General features: G+C 42.0%; 1 protein-coding gene and 1 non-coding gene across 2 annotated transcripts in view; one reads left to right on the top strand and one right to left on the bottom strand.

The window, feature by feature from the left end:
- The window catches only part of AGBL1 (AGBL carboxypeptidase 1), an 836,354-nt gene that overhangs the window by 787,214 nt on the left and 24,200 nt on the right, over window positions 1-24,940 (bottom strand). Inside the window, exons 5-6 of the mRNA XM_061159751.1 lie at window positions 22,418-22,549; window positions 16,949-17,042 (exon numbers count right to left, since the gene is read on the bottom strand). Of these exons, the coding sequence (XP_061015734.1) occupies window positions 16,949-17,042; window positions 22,418-22,549 (226 nt within the window). The remainder of the gene's footprint in view (window positions 1-16,948; window positions 17,043-22,417; window positions 22,550-24,940) is intronic.
- On the top strand, window positions 7,815-7,887 carry TRNAR-CCU (transfer RNA arginine (anticodon CCU)). Its single transcript has one exon. It is a non-coding gene; the product is annotated as a tRNA-Arg (tRNA).

Here is a 24,940-nt window from a genome sequence, read left to right as displayed (position 1 = left end):
AGGTGACTCCTATAACCTTTCCTCAACCTGGGACTCTCCTGAACTATTTTTATTAGAAATGCCTTGAAGTGTATGGATGATGCCCCTATCTAATTTCCAACCCCAGTGAACCATTTTCCTTTGTCTATCTTATTTTATCACGTCAGTCATGATCCTAGGAGCAAGAGAGTTATACACCTGGCTCAAACTACCACTTTGCCCCAATCCCAACACTATTAACAACTGTTCACTAAAGAAGGCTGGAAGTCACAGGAGATGTAGCAGTCTACACTGAAGTCACTTCGGGTAAACACTTAGAGAAGATGGTGAATCCAAATGACAATATGGAGAGCTGTACTGCAAACAGAAGACAGGTTTGGATACACTTTGAGGTAGTGCATTTGTTGAGCAGTGAACATCTTAGTTACATGTGCCCTGCACATCATCTTGATAATTACAAAGAAGGACTTCTGAGGGACTGGGAATGAGCAGTGAAGGGAACTGTTCTTCACTGAAGCTATGCTGTAGCCATTGTTCTGGGCCCTTTTTATATCATCCCATTTAAATCTCTCAACATGCCTATGTGAATTCATTTTGCTGCCCAGTAGAAACTAACGCAACATCGTAAAGCAAACATACTCCAATAAAAGCTAATTTTAAAAAGCCTCTCAACAGCCTCCTGAGACAAAGCCTTATGACACCCATTCTTTTTTTTTTTTTATCATATTTAATCTTTATTTTATTTTCCATTTTATTTTTATCTTAAAAAACTGGAAATAGAACTGCCACATGACCCAGCAATCCCACTTCTGGGCATACACACCAAGGAAACCAGATTTGAAAGAGACACATGCACCCCAATGTTCATCACAGCACTGTTTATGACACCCATTCTTAAAGACTGCAAACTGGTACTCAACTGAATTGAGAAACTTGCTTGAGCAAGTTTAAGTGAATTTAAAGCCACTTGCAAAGAGGAAAATCAACTCTTGAATCCTAATCCATGACTGCTGACATATTGCTAATTTCAATAGTTTGGCAAGTTTATTCTATATGTTCTTTCACGTCCTGGCATCCCAGGAGCATGATGAGGAAAAGAAGTTGAAGGTGCAAAGAGAAGGCAGAATTCGAGGTTTTCAACCACGGTGAAGAGGGTAGCTATTATCTGTATCGTATTTTGAAGTTCCACATAAGCATCCACCAGGAGAGGGGGCTGGAACCTTCCACTTATAAAAGGAAAAATCTCATAAGAAGTCAGACTTTAAAAATGTAAAACACTTTGTTTCCTTTCCCCATATCCTTTGTTATAACAGATCCAATGTAAAACTGCAATAATTAATCTGTAGATATGGGTATCTATTGGTTTTCATAGGAAAGTGTGAGTTTACAGCACAGTTGAGATATTTTTGTTGAGAAACAAAAAGGTAGATGCAGACATAAACACTTTAGCTTTAATTAATACAGCATTAATATCAATTATAGCCCAGAGATCCTCAGATTATAGATAGAAATAAGCATAGACTTATGGACTTCCCAGGTGGCGCTAATGGTAAAGAACCCACCTGCCAATGCAGGAGACTTAAGAGATGAGGGTTTGATTCCTGAGTTGGGAAGATCCCCTGATATAGGATGGCAACCCACTCCAGTATTCTTGCCTGGAAAATTCCATGGACGGAGGAGACTGACAGGCTACGGTCCATGGGTCATAAAGAGTCAGACACAACTGAGCAACTTAGCACGCACGCAGGGCTCAAAGAATTCAAACAGCGAGACCTGGGTTCAGTCCCCTGGAGATCGAAAGAAGATCCCCTGGAGAAGGGAATGGCTACCCACTCCAGTATTCTGGCCTGGAGAATTCCATGGGCTACATAGTCCATGGGGTCGCAAAGACACCACTGAGCGACTTTCACTCTCATGCATTCTATGATGAAAACAGATTGGGATTTAAAGTCAGATTGAATCTGACTCTGACCTGAATGTTCATTCTGGTATAACCTTGGATATGTTGCTAAACATCTCTCAGACTCTGTTTCCTCCTTTGTAGAATGGAGGCCAAAATGCCAACTTCACAGTGATTCTGTATATTGTGAAAACTTCTGACATGTATTAGGTCCCCAATTAATGCTTCAGTTTTATTAATACTAATGATTCAAATTCTTGACAGCCTATAGTAATGATACACTCTGTGACATTTACTTTGCGGAGGACTTTGTGGAGGCCACATGATTCCACAACAGACTGGCTCTTGAGATTAAAATTCTGCTCCACAGCAAACATTTCAACAAGTCAGCACAGCCATATGCCTTCACATTTAGCCTTATACTTGAAGCAGTGGATTGAAAGGCCTTGGAACACCCATAGCAAAAAGAGTAATCTTTACACTGTAATTAATTTCTCTGTTTTTCCCTTTTAGTGGTCATGATGTACATTTGATATTTGTGTTGGAATAAATACTCTCAGACCAGCTTAAGACGTATCAAATGCACCATCCTCCCACTAAACAAACTGTCCTAGATCTGAATCAATTGGGTTGTCCAAGCCACGAACAGCCATAAACCAGTTCCAGCCATGAAATTCCACCCTATGGGAACTCCTCAAAGGGTAATTTTCAAGGATAGAAGCTGACCCTGAGTGAAGAGAAAATAGAGTTATTTTCAAAACTCTTTTCTAAGACACCAAAAATTACTTAATAACTCCTTTTTAAGCTGCTTGCCTTTATGAAACAAAAAATACGAAAACAAAATATATACAAAATTTCATGAAAATCAAAAGCCATTCAACAGTTGGCTTCCAAAATATGCTCTTATATTTCTGCTTCAAAACACAGTCTCATATTGATCCAGTGACTAACTGTTTGATGAACTCATTTCAGCCTTCACTGGCAACTCTGACCAGGAAAAAAAAAAAAAAACTAACTTGTGATAAACATTTATTGCCATCACAAACAAAATTCAGGAAGGCAATATTTGGGTTTTCCAAACAGCACAAAAATAAAATAATAAATTGAATTTCTCAAAAAACTATCTTCTTTGAGAGACTTGGAAATAACATGTCTATAAATATAAAGTCATTTCATTGCAACACTTTATACTGCTAACATCTTAATACGCCAGCTTGTTTATGCAGTAATTTGGAAATGTAATACCCATGACTGCCGAAGGATGGCAGTGGTCTATATATGTGCTCAGGGTTCGCTGATGTCTGGAACTGCCTTTCCTGTTTCTCCGCCTTAATGACTTTTTTTTTTTTAATTGTTATCTATTTTATACACAGTAGTATATATATGTCAATCCCAATCTCCCAATTCATCCCACCTCCCCTTTCCCCCCTTGGTATCTAAACATTTGTTCTCTACGTCTGTGTCTCTATTTCTGTTTTGCAAATAAGTTCATCCATACCATTTTCTAGATTCTACATATATGCATTAATATATGATACTTGTTTTTCTCTTTCTGACTGACTTCATTCTGCATAACCATATTAGAGCCTCCTATGTCTCTGCAAATGGCACAGTTTCATTCCTTTGTATGACGGAGTAATAGTCCATTGTATGTATGTACTACATCTTCTTTATCCATCTCTCTGTGGATGGACATTTAGGCTGCTTCCAAGTCCTGGCTATTGTAAACAGTGCCGCTATGAACATTGTTGGGGTGGAGGCCCTCTCTGCCTCACTGACTCTTGATATTGTTTCAGAAAAACTCCCTTCCACTGTTATGGCCTGATCATTTCCCATTTTACTTCTTACCCATTATAATCATAATTCTGCAGGTGTCAGACTTCCCTGGTGGCTCAGTGGTTAAAAAAAAAACAAATCCTCCTGCCAATGCAAGATACATGGGTTCGTTCTTTGATCCAGGAATATCCCACATGCCACAGAGCAACTAAGCCTGTGGGCCACAATTACTGAGCCTGTGCTCTCGAGCCCGGGAGCCGCAACGACTGTGCCCAAGCGCCCTAGAGCCCCTGCTCCACAAGAGAAGCTGCCCCAATGAGAAGCCCACACATCGCAACAAAGAGTAGCCCCCGCTTGCAGCAGCTAGAGAAAAAGCCTGCCCAGCAACGAAGTCCCAGCACAGCCAAAAACAATTATTTAAAAAATAACTCTGCTAGTGCATTATTTAATTTCACTAGAGCATCCTATAATTGGCAAACCTTGGTATTAAATCTGAAAAGCATTTTTTGGAGGTTCATTTGACCCAAACATGCTATATAACATGGGCCACAATATGCTAAAAAAACACAGGATTTTATCGTGTGGATGATGATTACTGTAATTAGGGTGGGCCATTTTCAGAGATGAACTATTTCAGCCATAAGGAAACAGATGTGAGGTTCCCTCTCCTTTTTAGAGCCCTCAGGCTCTAGTCAAATGGTACACCACCTGTGTTTATTTTTTCAAGTCATTTAATATTCTGATGACTTTTATATATTGAGGGAAAAGGTCAAGTTAGGGTAAAACTACACTTGGATATTCCTATCAAAAGAAGTGGGATCTTATCTTATCTTCTTCTACCCACGACCCGTCTAAACTATAGTAAAATCACCTATTTTGAACTCAGTCTCTATTTATCAAGCCAGGGGTACTGAAATGAGTACCTTCTACTTTCCCTTCTGCATAAAATATTTTAAGATTCTATGAAAATTAAAAGCATTGCTGTCAGAGTCTAAAATTGTCTCATCCTTTTAAAAAATATTGTAGAAATCTTTAGGTTGCAAAAATCATAGTAGTTCTGAGAAACAGAAATGAAATGCTCCCAAAGTATAATATTCAGGAAAAAATCCCATCAAACTGTGAAAGAAGAAAATGGACAGAGACTCTGAAAAACACTGAGAAAAAGACCCCAGAGAAGTAAGAACTTGAGGTGATGGCAGCGTGGGAATCTTGGGAAGGCGTGGTCACCTTCCTCCTAGCACTTCTGCACGTGAGAAGCCGCCACAGTTCGCTTTTGATCAAACACAAAGAGAGTTAACCATGGCGCAGAGCATTATCTCGGTGATACCGAAATAAGAGAGCAAGACCTGCGGCTCTGTTTCGCTACATTCCTTCTTTAGGCTGCCAGATCTTTAAAGGGCAAAACAATAACTATTAACACTCCGATTTCTTTCTCTCTTTCTTCCTTCCTCTCCCTCCTCCCCTCCCTCCCTTCCTTTCTTTCTCTTTAATCTGACTCTGAAGATCCTGCTCTGAAATATTTGAGTAGTGACTAGTGACCTATACCAAATTCCACCTTAGTCCCCACTCAACTGATTGCAAACTAATACTGAGAGAGAAAGTGTCTCTGTAAGACTGAAATTACAAAAAAAAAAAAAAAAGAAGAAGAAGAAGAAGATGAACTGCGTATGTGTATTAAATACATAGTTACGAATGCAAAACTTTGTCAGAAGCAGTGAACAGGAGACAGATTATAGCAGAAAACTGAATGTGTCAAGTTCAATGCAAACACAAAGAATTTCCCTAAAATGCAAAACAAAACTCAAACTAAAAAGCTAATGTAAGAAAGGGAAGGAGAAGGAGAGAAGAATGAGAGAAGCAAAGATATAAAGCTCCTGCCCTGGTTCATCTCTTTCTTTGCCAGGATCACCCTTATCAAACTTCACCTATGTTAATATCCAACTAATTGTTCACCCCACCCAAACTAGTCTGTTTCTTGCTTCTATGCATTCTTTCGTGCTTTTCTCTCTACCTACAAAAACACACCCTGCTTTTGTTCCCTCCATTCCCCATTCCCAATGCTAATGGGCTAAATCCTCCTCATCAATCAAAACTCTTCAAGTCCTTTTTGAATGAATGAATAAATGAACAATCTAATGATCAGTAATGGTTTTGTTAGTTTCAATGCATGTATCCATAGCCAGACAATCCAATAAAATATTTTGCAGACTAAACGTTACTATAACTATTTTCATTTAGCTTTAATTTTCATCATTACAAAAGTAATGCCTAATAATTACAGAAAACACTTTTAAAGTTAACATTTAGTCCTGGTGGCTCAGACAGTAAAGAATCTGCCTGCCATGCAGGAGATGAGGGTTCAATCCCTGGGCTGGGAAGACCCCTGAAGAAGGGAATGGCAACCCACTCCAATATTCTTGCCTGGAGAATTTCATGGACAGAGGGGCCTGGTGGGCTATAGGACATGGGGTCACGAAGAGTCAGACATGACTGAGCTACTGAACAACAACTCCCATGGATCACTGTTCTTCATTGCCTGATGTCAATTAAATCTTCTAAAATAATTTTTAACTATATTTTATCTGTAGTTTTTTTCAGATGGGAAGATTAATCTGATCTCAGTTCTTCCATCTTGGGAACAGAAGTTGTATGCATGTTCTTTTATATAGTTGAGATCATACTGAATTTTGAACCTTATTTTTTGTGATCAATATTTTATCATAAGCTCATACCACTGGCAAACAGTATTCCTAATCTATTTTTTTAGTGTTGCCACATGATATTATGATGTATAAATGTATCATGTGTATAAATGTGTCCCATGTTATCAAACTTTTTTGTTTACAATATTTCCAATTATAAATAATATCATGATTGATATTTTTGTACACAAATATTCATCCACCTTTCTCAATGATATTCTGGACAAATTTCAAGAAGAGAAAAAATTAGTTTAAGGAATGGGAACGTGACAAAAAAGACACCTGATGTACACCATCCCATTGTCTTCAGGAAGATTTTATCAATCTACATTCCTAACAGCATATATGAGAGTTCATCTTTTGAATCCTCACCAAGAATATTATTTTTCTAAATATTTGCCACTCTGACTTATGAAATTGGTATCCTGATATAAATTGTGTGTCCGTGATTATTAGCAAGTTGAATATTTTCATGGGATTATTGGTTTTTCTATTTCCTCTTTGTGAATTATGTATTTCCATTCTTTTATTGCTATTAAGATATTGAAGTGCTCCAAAACAACTGGGGTAGGCTCCCTGGCCCTATTCTCTTGCAATATACCCCAGTCATATATGAATCACCATCTTTTCTTGTTTTTTCTTCTTTTGTTGTTGTTTTCGCACTTGCTTCTGCCTCTGCCTGGAGGGTTCTTCTTTTATAACCTTAACAACTTTGAAAATCCTTTCCTATTTCAAATCAAAAGCTGCCTTTTTTAGTGAATTCTTCCTTGGCAGTTCCTGGGTAGACTAACATCCTCCTTCTTTGAACATCCTGCCATTATATTATCATATTGTGCATGTATCTGTAAGCTCCCTAAAACACAAGGGCTATATATTTTCATCTCAAAGTCCACACATCTCCACAAATAGTAAATTTCAAAGACACTTATTGAAGGAATAAATGGTTAAGAGAGTACATCACAAACAACACTGTTCATCTATTCTGATGGCATTTATTGAATACCTACTATCTACCTTTTGAAATTTAAACCTAATTTTTTAATAATTAACTTCTTTGAAATGGCAGACAACTGTTTTCTAGTCATTCTTCTCATTGGCTCTTCTAAATATAATTAATGATCACATGTGATCTAATATTAAAATGGCACTATAACTGAACTTAGAAACTCTCCAATCTGTTCCCATCCTGCAGTCTCTGTGTAAATTCTTTAAAGAAGCTCGCTATAGAAGGCTACACATCTGCTTAATAGATTTCTTTTGACCTTCGCTTTTCAGCTAATTGAGTTGGCCTGTCTCTGCTTAATAAACATATCCCAGACCCAGCACCCACTCACGGCCCCATAGGGAAAGCAGAATGTGCTCCCTTCACACATATGCCTCATAATTCCCCTGAGCATGGAATCAACCCCTGAAGAATCTGGTAATGGCCTATTAGAAGCATCTCTTCCTTCAGGACTTCCCTGATGGTTCAGTGGCTAAGACTCTGCGCTCCTCATGCAGGGGACCCAGGTTCGATCCCTGGTCAGGGAACTAGATCCCACATGCCACAACTAAAGACCCCACACGCCACCACTGAGACCTGGCATGGCCAAGCCAATAAATTGTACTTAAAATAAAAGCAACTCTTCCCTCAAAGCAAAAGGCAAAGGTCAGAAGAGTCTCTCCTGATACAGGTCTTTCTGAACTTCCCATCAGTTCTTCGAAGCCCCTCACCCACATATTTGAAAGCAGTTATAGTACTGCGAGTAAGTCATGATTTACAGAAAGAAACAAATTTCTTTGCAAAAGCTCCTTGCTCATTCAGCCTAGGCTAGAAGATTAATATCTATAGAAAGTAAAAATTCCTAAGAGTCTGCCTCCAAACTCCAGAGGGGAAATGGGAGCAAATCCACAAAGCACACGTGCTTTGTCATTCAGCCCTGTCTGACTCTTCTGTGACCCCCATGGATGGTAACCCACCAGGCTCTTCTATCCATGGGATTCTCCAGGCAAGAATACAGGGGTGGGTTGCCATTTCCTCCTCCAGGGGATCTTCTCAGGGATGGAACCCACATCTCTTATGTCTCCTGCATTGGCCAGTGGGTTCTTTACTGTTAGTGCCACCTGGGAAGCCCAGATCCATGAAAAGGTATGGGCAGAACAGGTTTCAGCACATAAAGATGGGAATGGAGTGTCTGTAGAGAACCCTCACAGAGCCAAGGGGGCATGTAGGACCATCCCAGGTACACAGGCCCAGCAAGTTTTATTCTGTTTTGCTTTGGAGCCTCTTTCTATACAAGCAGCTGGACGCACCCAAAATCAGCACGTTACCAATATTCCATCTGCCCCATCTCACGTCATGCTGAGACAAAATACCACACCACAGGAGAGCTCTCCTTGCCAGATCATCTTCCCTGAACCAAGGACTGGCCATGGCATCCCTGGACAACCCCATATGCATGTATTTTAGAGCTCCTCCTCCTCAAGGTATCCAATTCACCTCACTCAAGTATCAGGGTGTCTAGGAGGGAGAAACAGACTAGGAACCCTGTGGAGGCACAGCCAACCCAAGCCCATCTCAGGCCCAGAGGAGGACTTGACACATTTCTAGGTAGGCTCTCCAAAGTCCTGAGCCTCCTAAGGATCCAGACCCACAAGAGAGGGCTTTCTGGCTCAGCTCTAAGGATAAAGGCATGATGAGGACATTTCCACAAAATAGGAAGTCAGTCCATTTCACAAGCCCAGCACTGGGGTCAGGAAATTCCTCCCACACTGTACTTCTATGGTTCCCATAATTTGAAGACAGAGTTCACCTTCTGCTATTTTCAAACCCTCCTATCTAGAATCAAGATAGACACTTACAATGTTCTCAAATAAATATTAAAAGTCCTAGTTCGGGGCAGGTTTGATTTGTATTACACAGTAGCAGATCTTAGAGAAGCAGACAGAGTCTTGACATCAGGATGGAAGGCTGAGTTTGACCTCTTTGGGTTTTAGCCACCTCATCTTAAAACAAAGGAATTGGACCAGCAGGTCCTTAAGGAACTTCCAACTTTAGATCCTATGACTTGAATGTCTACAACTGGCCCTAATCAGGGAGAGATCACTGGCTTCCCAAAAAGACGAGAGGGATTTCAACCAACAAACCTAGTCACCAAGGTTTTAATACATGTAGGAAACTATTCATTCCATGATCAGCTACAGGCTTGGAGTCAGGTGGCAAAGGCACTAATCACTCTGTCAGTAAGTTGAGCCTGTGTGGCCCATTCCCAATAGAAGCACTTGTAGGGCTGGGTTGGAATTTTTTTGTTCCTGTTCCAGGGTATTTGAGTCTAAGTGATCTGGAGCACACATTTTCTGAAACCAGCCATGTGAGCCTGAACCCTGGAAACCACAGAGTCTTAATTATATTAAACCGAGAACAGCAAAAGCCACAAAGCCATTCATGGGAGAGTAAGGGGGAAAGGAACACCGAGGGAGAAATTCAGTAGCTATTTTGAAAAACAGGAAAATTTGCTTGTCTGTCTCAGTGACAAAGTAGCTGAGTCACTGAATCGCTCATGATCTCAGGCAACCCATGAGCTTTGGTTGAGTCTCCACTCATCTGTCAGCTACTCTGAAAAGTGGAATGGTAGGATACTTGGACAAATTCCAGAAGGTCTGGGTCTGCAAAAAAAAAAAAAAAAAAAATGTAGGAATTTTGCAAGGAGGGAAAGGAGGAGAGGGACATTTTTTAGAGCTCGTAAATTGAAGATGAAATCATCATAAAGAACTGCCCGTGAAGCAATGCCTAGTAATCCTGCACTCAGGCAAAGCTCAAATGCCAGAGATGCTGTGAGATCAGGCCTTTGAAGGGAGAAGATCACCTAAAACTATTCTAAGCACAGACAACAAGAGGCTAAGCTGAAGAATTTGCTTATGAGGCTTGATAAAGACCCAACACATTCATCTTCTCCTCTTGTCAGAGTGTTGGAGTCCAGGTGAAGCATATGGCCTCTGAACACTGTGGCCCCATAGAATTCTAGGCCCCTAGGAACTCTTGCAGAGAAGGCAATGGCAACCCACTCCAGTACTCTTGCCTGGAAAATCCCACGGACAGAGGGGCCTGGTAGGCTGCAGGCCATGGGGTCGCTAGGAGTGAGGCACAACTGAGCGACTTCACTTTCACTTTTCACTTTCACGCATTGGAAAAGGAAATGGCAACCCACTCCAGTGTTCTTGCCTGGAGAATCCCAGGGACGGAGGAGCCTGGCGGGCTGCGTCTATGGGGTCGCGCAGAGTCGGACATGACTGAAGCGACTTAGCAGCAGCAGCAGGAACTCCTGAGCCTGAAGAGCATCAATTATAACATGAGAACCCTGCAGAAAGCCTGAGAGGACATGAATGTGATGGGAATATTGAAAACGTCCTCGGTGAGGGTTAGACCAGCAGGGTCCTGAACAACACATTTCCAGACCTCCTGACTTCTTGGGAAAGCTCCAGAGAAATTTCAAGTGAATGATTTTGGCCTTTTCATTTTTTTTTTTTTTTTTTTTTTTTGGCCACAAGGCATGTGGGATCTTAATTCCTCGACCAGGGATGAACCTGCAATCCTTGCATGGCAAGGCAAAGTCTTAACCACTGGACTGCCAGGGAAGTCCCATACACTGAGGTTTTTAAGGCAAGAGAGGTCAACAGAGTTTGAAGTCCTGAAAGATAAACTGATGCTAACAGCAGAAATTGCCATTGTTTTTACAGAACCATAGGTCCACCCTAGAAATGAGGGCACAAAGGTACAGGAGGAGTTGCGACATGGACCAAACACAGATTCTTCTAAGGTCATAAGGTGAGCCAGACCAGCAGTCCATCTTTGCTGCAATAAATTTTCCTACTTAGCAAATTTGGAAAGCTCAAAGAGAGCTCTGGTGCAGATAAACAAACTTGTTCACAGGAGAACTGGCTAGTGAGAGCGAGCTCACCCTGGCCTTGTGTCATTCCTGCCCCCCCCCACCACCATTCTATAAAAAGCTCCCCCATAAATTCTAAAGCCCCATAAATTCCAGCTGAATGGATTATCAAACCAAATACTGGAAGCCTAGCTCTGTCTCAAATAGGAAGCGAAGTCTAAATGTGAATGCTGCCTGTCACGTCCCCTCAAACTCAGATCTTTCTCTTCTGCCAACCTCGGGCAATCCTCTAGACAAATCTAAGGAAGAGATAAAAGATGCCATGTGCGCCTTCCCTCCAGTGAGACTCTCTTCTCTCTCAAGCTGACAGTTGCTGCCTTTCATTCTTTTCACACGATTCCTCTCCCTCCAGGCACCTCAGTCTCTCACACAAGAGACTTCAGGGAGATCTACCACATCATTTCCCAGACATGTTTAGACATGATAGAACCTCACATGTGAAGTTCTTGGTAACAAGGAATAAGATAATAAATAGGAAATACCTACAATAGCACCCGGGCTTTCCCAGGTGGCCCAGCGATAAAGAATCCGCCTGCCAATGCAAGAGATGCAGGTTTGATCCTTGGGTCGGGAAGATCCCCTGAAGGAGGAAATGGCAACCTGCTCCAGTATTCTTGCATGAAAATTCCATAGAAAGAGGAGCCTAGTGGTCTATCCAGTCCAGGGGGTCACAAAGAGTCAGACACAACTGAATACACACACACAAAATAGCACCCACTCAGTAAATGTTGGCTTTTATTAATCATCAGATAGGTTATTCAAAATATATATACATTTTTTTACTTGATGAAGTTCTTTTGAATTAGGAGTCTACCATGGTCTGGGCACTTGGGTTGGGCCAATGGAGAACAGCAAAATAAATATAATTTGACTTCTACCTTCAGAAGGTTGAGAATTTCGAGGAGAGAGAAGACACACAAACATGTGTGTGCGTGCTCAGTCATTCCAGTTGTGTCTAACTCTTTGCGTCCCTACAGACTATAGCCCACCAGGCTCCTCTGACCCTGGGATTTCCCAGGCAAGAATGCTGGAGTGGGTTGCCATTTCCTTCTCCAGGAGAACTTCCCCACCCAGGGATCAAACCCACCTCTCCTGCCTCTCCTGCACGACAGGTGGATTCTTCACCACTGAGGCACCGGAAAAGCCAACACGGGAGTCAAATCTGATATGTGTTAAAGGAAAATGTGAACAAAGCGCTGGAGGAGGGAAAATTCCTTCCCATGAGGTGCCTGAAAAGTGGGGGGAGTTTCTTCCATTCAATAAGACCGTGATGCCCTTCCAGAGGGAAGGAAACACCTGAGGAAAAGATCCAGAGCGGGACAGGGAATCCACGTGTAGGGGTATCTGACTAGAGAGATGAGAGGGGGACTGAAAGGTAAGGAAGGAGATGGAGATCAGGATATATTGGCTTTTTTAAATTTATATATATATTTCTTAACACACACATGCACATATATATGGGCTTCTCAGGTGATTCAGCAGTAAAGAATCCACCTGCCAATGCAGGAGATGCAGGTTCCACCCCTGGATCAGGAAGAACCCCTGGAGAAAGAAACGGCAACCCACTCCAGTATTCTTGCCTGGAGAATCCCAAGGACAGAGGAGTCTGGCGAGCTACAGTCCACGGGCTCACAAAGAGTCAGGCACAATTTAGCAAATGAACACACACGCACGTACTGGCCACGCTGCATGGCTTGTGCAATCTTAGTTCCCTGACCCCCTGCATCGGAAGCATGCAGTCTTAACCACTGGACCACCAGAGAAATCTCCCAGGACACATTCTTAATTGCTTTGAAGTTGGGGAAGGCCAACTGGAGGGCTAGAGGAGCCATCTAGGTCTGATTAAAAATGGCTCAGAGTAAAGCGACGGTCAGGAGGAAACAGGGTCAAGCTGACACAAATCTCTGGCCCTCAGACCCTGGCAGCATGGAGGGTATTTGGGAAGTGAGGGAGGCCTGGAGCAGCCTCCTCCTCTGGGAGGGAGGGTTGGCACGAGGCCACAGGGGGTGAGTGACATTGCTCGGCATGCCCCTTCTCTCTAGAAGGTGTGCAGCTTGTGCCTCTGTCGTAAATCTCCCCCTGAGTACTATCTGGAGACAGGGTTTTATTGGAGGACAGCTGCATAACTAATTTTAGGTTTGCACTGGAGAAATAGGGCAGGTTTAATCTCCAGGGCAGGGAGGAGTCACAGAAACAACGCTGAGCATCTGTTCTCGCTGAGGCATCTGAGAATAACTCTCCCGGAGCTTGCCAGCACTTGCAAGATGACCCTCAGTAGAGCTATTCGGACCCCCTGACATGTTACTGCATCCCTGGAAGACCCTTTCAAACCCCCGGGTTCTAGCATCCCAGTGGACTTGAGTAGAACCCACTGGGGTATGCCTTAGTTACTATTTGGGACACGGAGTTCATGGGAGAAGGTGAGTGATGGCAGAAACCTCCCATCTGCATGTTTGCCTCTAGCTTTGCTGACTGATCTGAAGCAGGCAGCCACGTATCCAATTGCATTTATATTCCTAACGAGGAACAACATTAAGGCCCAGCAAAGCTTCTGAGATTTTTGGCACCTTCCTTCTTAATGCCCACAACAAACCTAGGAGGTAGGACTTGATATTCACACTTTGATAAATGTGAGAGTTAAGAAAGGATAAAGGACTCGCCGAGGAATCAGGTAGAAGGAAGGCTATAAGGCAGGTCTTCTCATTTTAGCACCTTTCTTCTTATTGTGCTGCTGGAGGCTGGAGGTAAGGCAGAAAACGAGGCAGCCTTGAGAAAGAATTCAAAAGCAGAGGGAACAGACCTTTATTTAGCCTTTGAGAGGAAATAGTCACTCAACGGAAGAGAAAGGCTCCCCTATCATTAAGCAAATTGGTCCATGAGTTTAGAGGGTCACTGAAATTTAAACAAACGTTAAATGCTTATGATTGTCTTACCTATGGTGGTTTTAGAAATCACATGCTGGAAACAGGCTGTGTAAGATACGACGATGGTGGTTTAAGAGCAAAGGCTCATGTATCAGACAGGGTTTAAATTCCAGCTCTTTCACTTAAATCCCAGCATGTTACTTAATTTCTTTCAGCTTCCTTTTTTTTCCCCCCTGTTAAAATTGGGGGCAGTACTAGCACCTGCCTCTAAGAGGAAAGGATCAAGTGAGATAATGCATGCTAAGAGCTTAGCACGGGGCAGAGCACATAATAAACACCATGGCAATGACAGCTCTATTGAAATGGCTGGTGAAAAAGCCTCTCCTCTATGGAGGTTTGGTTTTAATTTGGCATTTGGATCAAGAAGGGGAATCATTTTGTCTAACTTTTACAGAACAGGCCAGAAATGCAGGAATAGGCCAAGGTCCCTGAAAAGTCCGTGTCATTGGAAACATCCACCACTGTTAATCCCTGGGGTTGCTTTCCCATTTTTCTACACACCTTGATTGGATCTGTGCTTGAATTCTACTCCTTCTGCAGGAGAAAAAGATCAGTAGAGAGGGCAACAAGCATAGTCTCTGAGAAGGGGGCTTCGGGGCTTTGCTGTTTACTCCCCACCCCCCAGTTTGATATAAAACTATCAGGATCCCATACAGGAAGGGCCAGGGGCCTAGGGAAGCCAGGGAGGACTTGCCTAGAGAAGCTCTCTAAACAACATGGTACCCAAGTGAGCACTGAGGGGTACTGGTATGTGGGTGGGCCCAGGAGACGCTGCTAGACTTTCACATGATATAGGATAAGTACCAAATATCCCTGAGCTGTCAAAGAGATGCATGGAGACAACAGCAGTTTAGAGGGGCCTACCCTGGTTGTCCAGTGGTTAAACTTTCACCTCCAAGCGCAGGGGTGGAAGTTTGATCCCTGGTCAGGGAACCAAGATCCCACATGTCACGCAGTCAAAAAATCAAAACAAAACAGAAGCAATATTGCAAAAATTTCAATAAGGACTTTAAAAATGGTCCACATCAAAATAAAAAACTAAAACAATCTTTAAAAGGAAAGGGGAAAAAAAAAGAGTTCTGGTGAATAAGGCAAAAAGATACAGTTCATGGATTATTGACCAAAGGCCACATTAAGACTGCATATGTCAGCAGCAAAGGCCTACAAACCATGATAAAAACCGAAATATCCAAATCAAATATATTCAAATTGAATAATGAAGTTTAAGAGGGAAATAAAATGTATTCAATAATTACAGAGAAATCAAGAAAGTTAATAATTTGTCACTGAGCTTGAGACTAAAGTTTTGTACTTAACTAAATGAGGATCCTTTGATAGAATTTAGTTGAATTTCATTTTGCAATACATTTGCACTTCAGAGATTTTTCAAATGAGGTACATGCCACACAGACTCTCAAAAAAGAGATGGTCTCCAAACAAAAATGGATCCCTAGCCAAATCAGTTTTAGAAAAGGGTATATACTACCTGGAAGTTTCCCTGGTGACTCAGTGGTAAAGAATCTGCCTGCCAATACAGGAGACTCGGGTTTGATCCCTGGGTTGGGAAGACCCCCTGGAGAAGGAAATGGCACTTCACTCCAGTATTCTTGCCTGGGAAGTCCCATGGACAAGACCCTGGTGGGCTGCAACCCATGGGGTCGCAAACAGTCAGACATGACTGAGCAACTAAAGAACAATGAATACACTACATACCCATCTTGAATACTCTGAATATGTGTTGGCTTTACAAAACCTCTGAGAAGTCTTAGAGTAAGGAAATGTACCTAACTTTGTTTAACCCAGTACTTCTCAATATATCTGATGAGTAATTTTTTTTTGACTGAGATATGATGCTTTTCACTCTAGGAATTGCTGGTGAAGAGAGATGCAGGTGAGAATGGATGATAATGGCATTAGTGTGGTGACCCAAGAGAAAAATAATCAGGTAGAAGATGAGGTGAAGATTGATGCTGGGATGCAGAAAATATCATGGCTGGGCATGGAAATGCTCCTTTGCCAAATGACCCCATCTATCTTAGAAATTGGCTGAATTTTTTCTAATATTCTTTCAAGGTCCTTGCTGAGTCACTCCCATAAATGATGGATCTTAATGTTTCTGAATATCTCTAAAGCCGGCGTGTCTGACCATCTCCCTTTTTTTCAGTTTGTGATTCACTCCATTCCAGCAGGCAGGACCGGGGAGAACAGGCAGTTTCACTTCCCAATCATAAAAGCACATCTCAAAGCTAGCACGCAACCAGAATTTCATATCCGAGATTTAACTGGCCATCTCTTCAGAGACCCTGAGAACATTTCATTTCCCTGTCCTTTCTGGACTGTTTTTAAAGGGCTGTACTCATCATGGTAGAGTTGCTGTGATTGAAAGAGATACCTGAAGGCTTCAGGTTAAAAAAAAGGACTTTTGAGTCAGACAGATCAGGCTGAATTCAAATCCCAATTCTGCCTTTTCCTGGCATTGTGATCTTGGGGACTCTCTCCACATTTGAGTTTCCTCATCCGAGAATGAGGATAGTGTCATACCCATTATATCACATCTATTCAGGTTTGTTTTGACAATCAGAGGAAGGGGTGCACAGGTGGAGATGGATGGGAGTTGACACAGGAGAAGGTCACTGTACCATGTCTAAGGCGGACGTCATAGCCACGTCATTAGAATATCTTTGCCATCCCCATCTCTGTAGGTACGCAAAGGGGGAAAAAGGACCAAAAAGTGCTCAGTACCTGATCACTTGGGTGTGCTTCTGGGTGTAAGGGGTGATGACCTTGAGAAGCAGTTCCATCGCTCCGTTAATCCCCAGCATGGCTCCTGTGGTGACTGAGAAAAACAACAGCGCACTAGTTACTGACCCGTCTGGACCAAGCATTATTTTCAGCATCACAGACTGAGCCCAAAAGAAAGATGAGGTCCGTTACCTTTCCTACTAAAGGCAACTTAAAAGTAGAGAAAGTCTATGGTCTTTCATCCCTGGCTTGGAAGTTAAAGACACCTGAAAAGCACACATTATCTTCCCATACTATCTTTTTCTCAAAGGGGGCCCAAGCCATGAAATTATGTTTTTCATTTTCCGGTGGCCCATTGCCCTACACCACTGTATTCAGGGGCGGGCGGTATAGTTACTTTACAATGTTGAGTTGGTTTCTACTATACAGCAAAGTGAATCAGCCACGTGTATACATATATCCCCTCTTCCTTGGGTTTCCTTCCCCTTCAGGTTACCACAGAGTATTGAGTAGAGTTCCCTGTGCTGTACTATCAGTTTTCATTAGATATCTGTCGTATACACAGCAGTGTATATATGCCCATCCAAATGTCCCAATCCATCCCACCCCCTCTTCCCCCTTGGTATCCAGACTGAAGTAAGTCAGAATGAGAAAAAACAAATATTGTGTATTAATGCATATATGTGGAATCCATTGTATTTTTAACAGGAATAGTCAAGGTAATTGCTGAGCAGAAGATTTCTCTGTAAGTAGATTTTTGGCTTTCTGGAAACTTCAGATCAAGCTGTTTCACCCACTACCAACTTCCCATATGATACATACATGCATGCACACATATATGCATGCACACACAGACAAAATGACATTCACACACATGTGCGTGCACGCGCGCACACACACACACACACAGGCAGCATCTAAGAAACACTTCCTTGGATACATTTTGCTGTTTGGAGAGTTTACAATGAAGAAAAGTCGTAAGTGGATGGGTTAAGGGTCAGTACAACTTGGATTCACTTCTTTAAAACTTTAAGGAACAACTTAATAAAAAAGATAGCACCCTTTCTGTTCCATGCCAATTCCAAATTCTCCTAAAACTTTGCATTTGGATCTCCCAACACTGAGGCTATGGCTTGACTATGCTTCTATCCATTAGTTGGTCCTGCTCAGAGGTAATTATCAGAAATCTTTGCTTTTTTGTCCAAGTGGATGGTTAGAGAAACATAGTGAGAACTCTGAATAAGAGAAAGAGACTCAAAGGAGTATGTGGCCAACCTGGTGGCTTCAGGTAAGTATTTTGGATACAAAAATGCCACTCTCATCTTCAATGATGCTCCAGCCTCTCCACAATATCTCCAGCACCTCATTCCACTCAGTTCACTTTAGGAAGAGCTCTGGTCACATCAAAAAATAAGAGGAATCTACAGGATACAAAATGGAATCCGTTTGGCTGGGGGCAAAATGTTCAGTTAGGAGAAGGAAAGAAGGTTATCTTCCAAGGTGTGACTCTTTTTTTTTTTCCTTTACTGCACTGTTGTAGTGAAACAGAGCAGGATCCTATGGTCCTTGTCCACCACCCCCCACCCCCGACTTCTGTCTATGGAAAAATTTTAACCAAAGAAAAAGTTTAATCAGAAAAGTGAGAAAATGCAGAAGCAACGTAGAACTATCAAAGGAAACCAAATAATAGTAGTTCAGTCAATAAGCAAAGTCAAGGACTTTTCGTTCCTTCTTAAGAGCTGATGATAATATAGTTAGCCATATCCTGTAAGCTGTCTTGTAGATACTGAAACTCCCACCAGGTGGAAGAAGTTAAGTACATGATGACCAGACTGTAGCCATGACATAAGCTTCCACAATTCCCATAGTTGGCCTCAAAAAAGTGGAAACAAACCGAACCTGGAACTAAAGATTAACTGTACTTAAAACAATCAAGATGACACTGGTGGGACCACTGATGACCAGTTTCAGGATGGCTGTGAGAGCCACCTGTGGTGTTTCTGCATGTAGGTCCCTCCCTCAGCCTATAAAAGCCCTTCACCCCGATTGTCAGGGTGGGAGGTGTGGAGGAGGGCACGGAGTCCATCGTTGGATGGGCATCTACCCTACCCCTCTGGTTGCCAGCATCCAGAATAAAGCAAACTTTCCTTTCTGCCAACCTGGTCTCTTTAATGGCTTTGAGTGGCAAGCAGCTGCGCCCCATTTTCATAACATACTAAAACAGAGACCTCGTGCCTTGTGCTTTGGGCCAGCTTTGTTCCAGGAAATATGAATGGTTGCAAGGGGCTCATGGAGAAGCAGAGAGAGAGAATCAAGGGAGGCTTATCCTGGCTTGCTCCAAGCCTCAGGAAAGGAGAAAAAAATGGAAAACTGGAGTCTCTAATATAGTTCATCCCAGTACAGTCCACCAGAGAGAGACTGAGGCTGATGTCTTAGTTACCACGAGAAGTGCATATTCCTGGAACGTCCACTATGCATCCATTCCTCCTGAGGCTAGCACAGGCAGTCACTGCCTGGATCAAAATTCAAGAATTTGGCATCCGAGTTCTGTCCATCAATCTTCCCTCCAAAGGCTACTCAGTCTGTACTTCTAAATTGGGAAAACATGCTGGAGTAAACTCCTGGCAAATAATTCAGCAAAACTCTAGCATTAAATACAGTTAGGGAGGAAATAGTTTTAAGAGCGTGAATTCTAGCATGGAAGGCTTTCAACTTGGAATTGAGAGAGAATAACAATAAAAAATCCTCACTAAGTTCTTCCAGGCTGGATGACTGCCCAAGGTTAGACCTCTGGCAGGTCTATAAACATCCCCATTGGCCATGTGAAAGCTGCTGAAGGGTTCGCTGGCTGTCACAGAGCCATTCTGGGTCCAGCCAACTTCTTTTGCAGATAGGAGCTGTTTAGAAAACTTGCTGGAACATTCGATAGTGGCTAACAATTCACCAAAGAGACAGAAATCCATGGGCTTCATGAACTCTGCTTGCCTCTCATCAGTAAACTTGATGTATAGAGACTGATCATATGTTTTTAAAAATATCTTATGAAATAGTTTGTATAGTAAATGTTGTCTTGGAATAGGAGACAAATGGCCACTTCTTCATATCCATAGGCAAATCTCAGCATTTTTCAGAGCTCCCTGCTAAAGGAATTCTTCCAGATCTCTATAATCAATGTATATAATGAGAGTAGGTTATTCAGTTTAACTATTCTTTACAACAGTGGTCCCCAACCTTTTCAGCACCAGGTACCAATTTTGTGGAAGATAATTTCTCAACAGACTGGAGTGGGGGGTGGTTTGGGGATGATTTGAGTGCATTACATTTATTGTGCACTTTATTTCTATTATTATTACACCAGCTCCACCTCAGACCATCAGGCATTAGATTCCAGAGATTGGGAACCCCTGCTACAAAACCAAAATAAGATATCACCAATCTCATGCTGTTGGCAAGCTCCAAATGGGAATGACATACCTCCTGCCTACTCATCAACAAGAATTGTCCTTTATGCAAAGCCATAGCCTCTCACTTAGAATTTCCTTTTTTTAGAGATTGATTTGGATAGATTATTTTAACCTCTCTGAAATATTGTCTGATTATCTGGTCAATATATACAAATGTGAATGAAGATTCTATCTATGAACACAGAGTCAAGCATCTATCTCATTATTCCCTAGAAATATTGTCTTTGGATGGGTCCTCCATGCTTATTCACTTCCAAGGTGGTTCAGTGGTAAGATGAGGGTTCAATCCCTGGGTCAGGAAGACCTCCTGGAGTAGGGAATAGCAATGCACTCCGGTATTCTCGCCTGGAGAATTCCATGGACAGAGGAGCCTGGTGAGTCACAGTCCAAAGAGTCAGACATAACTGAGTGACTGAGCACACAAAGACACATACACACAGGTACATACCACACTTATTCCTGAAATCAACCAATGAAACATGTCCCTACTACTTTGGTAGTTCTGAGGATGGTTACAGAAAATGTCACCTTTTAATTCCCTGTATGGGCATGCTTCCTATTATCTCAAAGGACTGAGGGAAAAGGGGAAAGCAGAGAAGCAAAACATTGACTTAACAACTGTTGTGTGATGAGGCTTACCCCTGAACATGATCCTACTTACCCATCCACCAAGTCTATGAGGTCTTATTACAACTCTGACTTTACAAAGGAAGAAACTGAGGTTAAACAAGTTAAGTGCCCATGTCATATGACTCTTAAGAAATGAAATCAGAGTCAAGCTCAGGTCTTCTTGGCTCTAAGCTCACGTTCTTTCCTCTAGAGAGTATTATATCTAAATAATTGCGACTTTCTTTCTGCAGGAAAGGAGCTTAGAAAAGAGAAATAAAATCTATGTTCATTATACTGAAATAGGTGGTACAGAATCTAATCTATTAATAAGAACTGTCTCTGTGTGGAGAGTAGAATAAACATGACTTTTGCAGTTAGAAACTCAGCCCTCATGGCTTACCTGTGTGAACTCAAGCAATTTCTTCACTCTTCTAAGCTTCCTTTTCCTCTTCTTAGCTACCAGACGCTAAGTCTACATACAGGATTGTTAACAATACTCAGAAATAATCCAAATTAGGAGATGGCAAATAACATCAACACTTCTGCTATGATATATCAAATTACCTGAAGGACCATGTTAAGACACAATGGGAGATAAACTTGGGTAAAGGATGTCATGATCTATGCGTGACTTCAGGGACATAGTGGAGAGATTTGTGATGTGAGGGCTGTTCTTGACAGCTGTAACACATTGCACTGTGCCTTGGATGTAAGGACTCAATAAAGTCTGCCTTCCCCTGGAATAGGTCTTTTTCGCCTTGTAGTACTGACAGAGAGATGTAGAGTGCTAAAACGAGTAGCTCCCAAGGGAAGACGTGATGGACCTCTCATTTCAAGAACTGATTCAAGAGCTCTCCAGGGACACTGACATAGAGACAGATTTATGGACACGGGGTGGGGGGCTACGGGGGGAGGAGAGGGTGGCATGTATGGAGAGAGTAATATGGAAACATACATTACCATGTGTAAAATAGACAGCCAACGGGAATTTGCTGTATGTCTCAGGAAACTCAAACCGGGGCTCTGAAACAGCCTAGAGGGCTGGGGTGGGAGGGAGGTGGGATAGAGGTTCAAGAGGGAGGGGACATATGTATACCTATGACTGATTCACGCTGATGTTTGGCAAAAACCAACACAATACTGTAAAGCAAATATCCTTCAATTAAAAATAAATAAAAGGAGAAAAAAAAAGGTTCTCCACAGCTGAGGAGACAAAAAAGTAACTTCTCACCTCTACAGCCTCTAGAATGTGAGGGTCCTCATGGTTTATTTATCTTGTTGGGATTACCTCTGTCCTCCACCCAAGCCCTCCTTCCAACCATGCTCCCAAATGGTTTCCAGGTGCTCCAGCCCAGATCTGGAAGCCACCCCAGAGAGCCACAGTTGAGTTGCTTACCACTCGAGGCAAAGACACGCAGAGCCCAGAGACAGTGGAGGAGGTTCTGGCTGTGGCACAGGTTTTTCCTGGCCAGAATCAATGTCACATCAAGTGCTTCCAATTCCAGCGCCTTCTGTCCAAACTTTTTATCTGTGAACACATATCAATCCATCTGAGTTGTGTTGCACATTAATTCTGACAGTTGTATGCTACGTGGGGGAGAGGACAGCAAAGATGGTGGAGGGAAGAGGATTGTCATGGCAATGAGACTTTTCAGATCTAGTGGAAAATGCTAAAGTATGTCTCCATTGGAACCAGATGGCTCAAAAGAGCCCATCAAGGGTACTCATACGGACCATTATTCTTCAAGTATTATTTACATGAAGCCTTGTGGGTTGTATGACTCTTATCCCCCGTATGTAAGAATGCTTCTGGTTGTTCTCAAACATGAGCTAGATGTTAGTTGGGTATAAATTTATTTCTCTAAGACAGTTTTAGAATCAAGGATACTTAAGTGACATAACTTGGGCTTTCCTGGTGATTCAGTGGTGAAGAATCAGTCTGCATTGCAGGAGATGTGGGTTTGATCCCCAGGTTGGGAAGATTCCCTGGAGAAGGAAATGGCAACCCATTCCAGTATTCTTGCCTAGGAAAGCCCATGGACAGAGGAGGCTGGTAGGCTACAGTCCAGGGGCAATTGCAAAGAGTCAGACACAACTTAGCAACTAAACAAGTTACATAAATTCAAATATAGTATGTGGACCTTGATTGGATCTTTCCCTGAGCATGTCTGTAAAAAGCATGCTGGGAACATTTTAGAGAAATTGGAATGAATATAAATATGCTTGTCTTATTAATTTGCTAGATTTGTGATTATGGTATCATGATTATATAAGAAAATGTCTCTCTTCAAAAAATTCACTTAAATGTGTTTAGGAGTAAAATGCTATCTCTAATTTTCCTTAGACTATTTCAAACAAAAATAAATAGGTTAAGGAAATAAGATAAAATGTTAACAATGGTTCGATCTAAGTGATAGGTATATAAGAGGTCATCATTCTATATGATAGAGGACTTTAAAATAAAAGGTGAAAACATAATTTCAGAAAATAAAATTTTCTCCCCAGATTTCTCGAAAATATTGATCAAAATAAACCTGATATTCAGACTTGTGGATGAGTCATTATTATTTTAATAATAGTGAATAAGCATAAGAAATAAATAGAAAGTACTTTTTATTCTATGCTCCTGGGTTTCACAGGATAACAAATGACTATGCCACCTGTCACATTTATCTCTGTCCTTTCCAAAGTGCAATGCCCAAATCATGTTTGTGTTAGCAAGAATACAGTCACTATCAGATTCATCATAGGTAGAAATGAGTAAAGCAGGTAACATCCTAAACCTTAATTACCAATATTTATCTCTGGACCAAAGGACACCAGCAAAGAGACTATGACTGAACTCATATGACCCACTCCCTTTATCAGAAAAGAAAGATATCTACCCAGCTCCATTCATGAGCCGCCAATCTCATTGCTGGTCTGTTCAGCTCAGCCCCTGACAGCTTGAATGCTAACATGGAGGATTATAGTCTTTGATGGCAGAGGGAGTGGTGATTTAATTATGGCAATGGTAATATTTGGAGTCTATAACTTGAAAATCACTTCCCTGGTTCATCTCTTTCTCCTATAATACCTACATGACTCATTTGTCAAGCCTCTGACCCTACATGCAAAGCAGGTGACATACAACCTTGCTTAATCCTTACAGTGAGTGATCCAAGAATTACATACTGAGACCCATTTTGTCAATGAGAGCCCAATGGTAACTTGCCCAAGGTCACACAAGGTCACACTGCTAATAAGCATCAAGCCAGGGCTTTCCTGGTGGCTTAGATGATAAAGGATCCACTTGCAATGCAGGAGATCCAGGTTCAATCCCTGGATCGGAAAGATTCACAGAAGAAGAGAATGGCAACTCACTCCAGTATTCTTTCCTGGAGGATTCCATGGACAGAGGACCCTGGCGGGCTACAGTCCACAGGGTCACAAGAGCCAGACACAACTAACAACTAACACTTTCACTTTCAAGCCTAAAACCCAAGTCTGAGTCCCCAGCCTCTGCTATTTAGGGTGTATATCATATTTCTTCTGTCTTCCTGGAGTTCACTTAGCCCACTCTTGGTTTCATTGACTTCTTCTCATCCTTCAAGATTGGGCTCAAATGTCACCTCTCTCTGTCTACACCATCACAGAGGAACATCACCCTTTCTTTTCCTTCCAGTTACTACCTAGTTAATTATCATCGTCTGCTATTATCTAGCCAATTATGCTCTTTCTGCCCTCCCACACGTGACTGTAATTCCCGCAAGAGCAGACCCCCTTATCTGTCTTGGTGACAGTAGCATTCCTATGTGCCTGGAACAGTACACAGCCCTGGGAGATATGCAGTAAATATCTGCTGAGTGATCAGTGAGGGAATTCTATGTGTATTGTCTGGAACATGCTCCTGCAGGTGCTGGCTGAGGCCTGGGTCTCA

Source organism: Dama dama, chromosome 13 (assembly GCF_033118175.1).
Source record: "Dama dama isolate Ldn47 chromosome 13, ASM3311817v1, whole genome shotgun sequence".
NCBI classification, from domain to species: Eukaryota; Metazoa; Chordata; class Mammalia; order Artiodactyla; family Cervidae; genus Dama; species Dama dama.
This window is presented reverse-complemented; position numbering and strand designations above follow the sequence as displayed.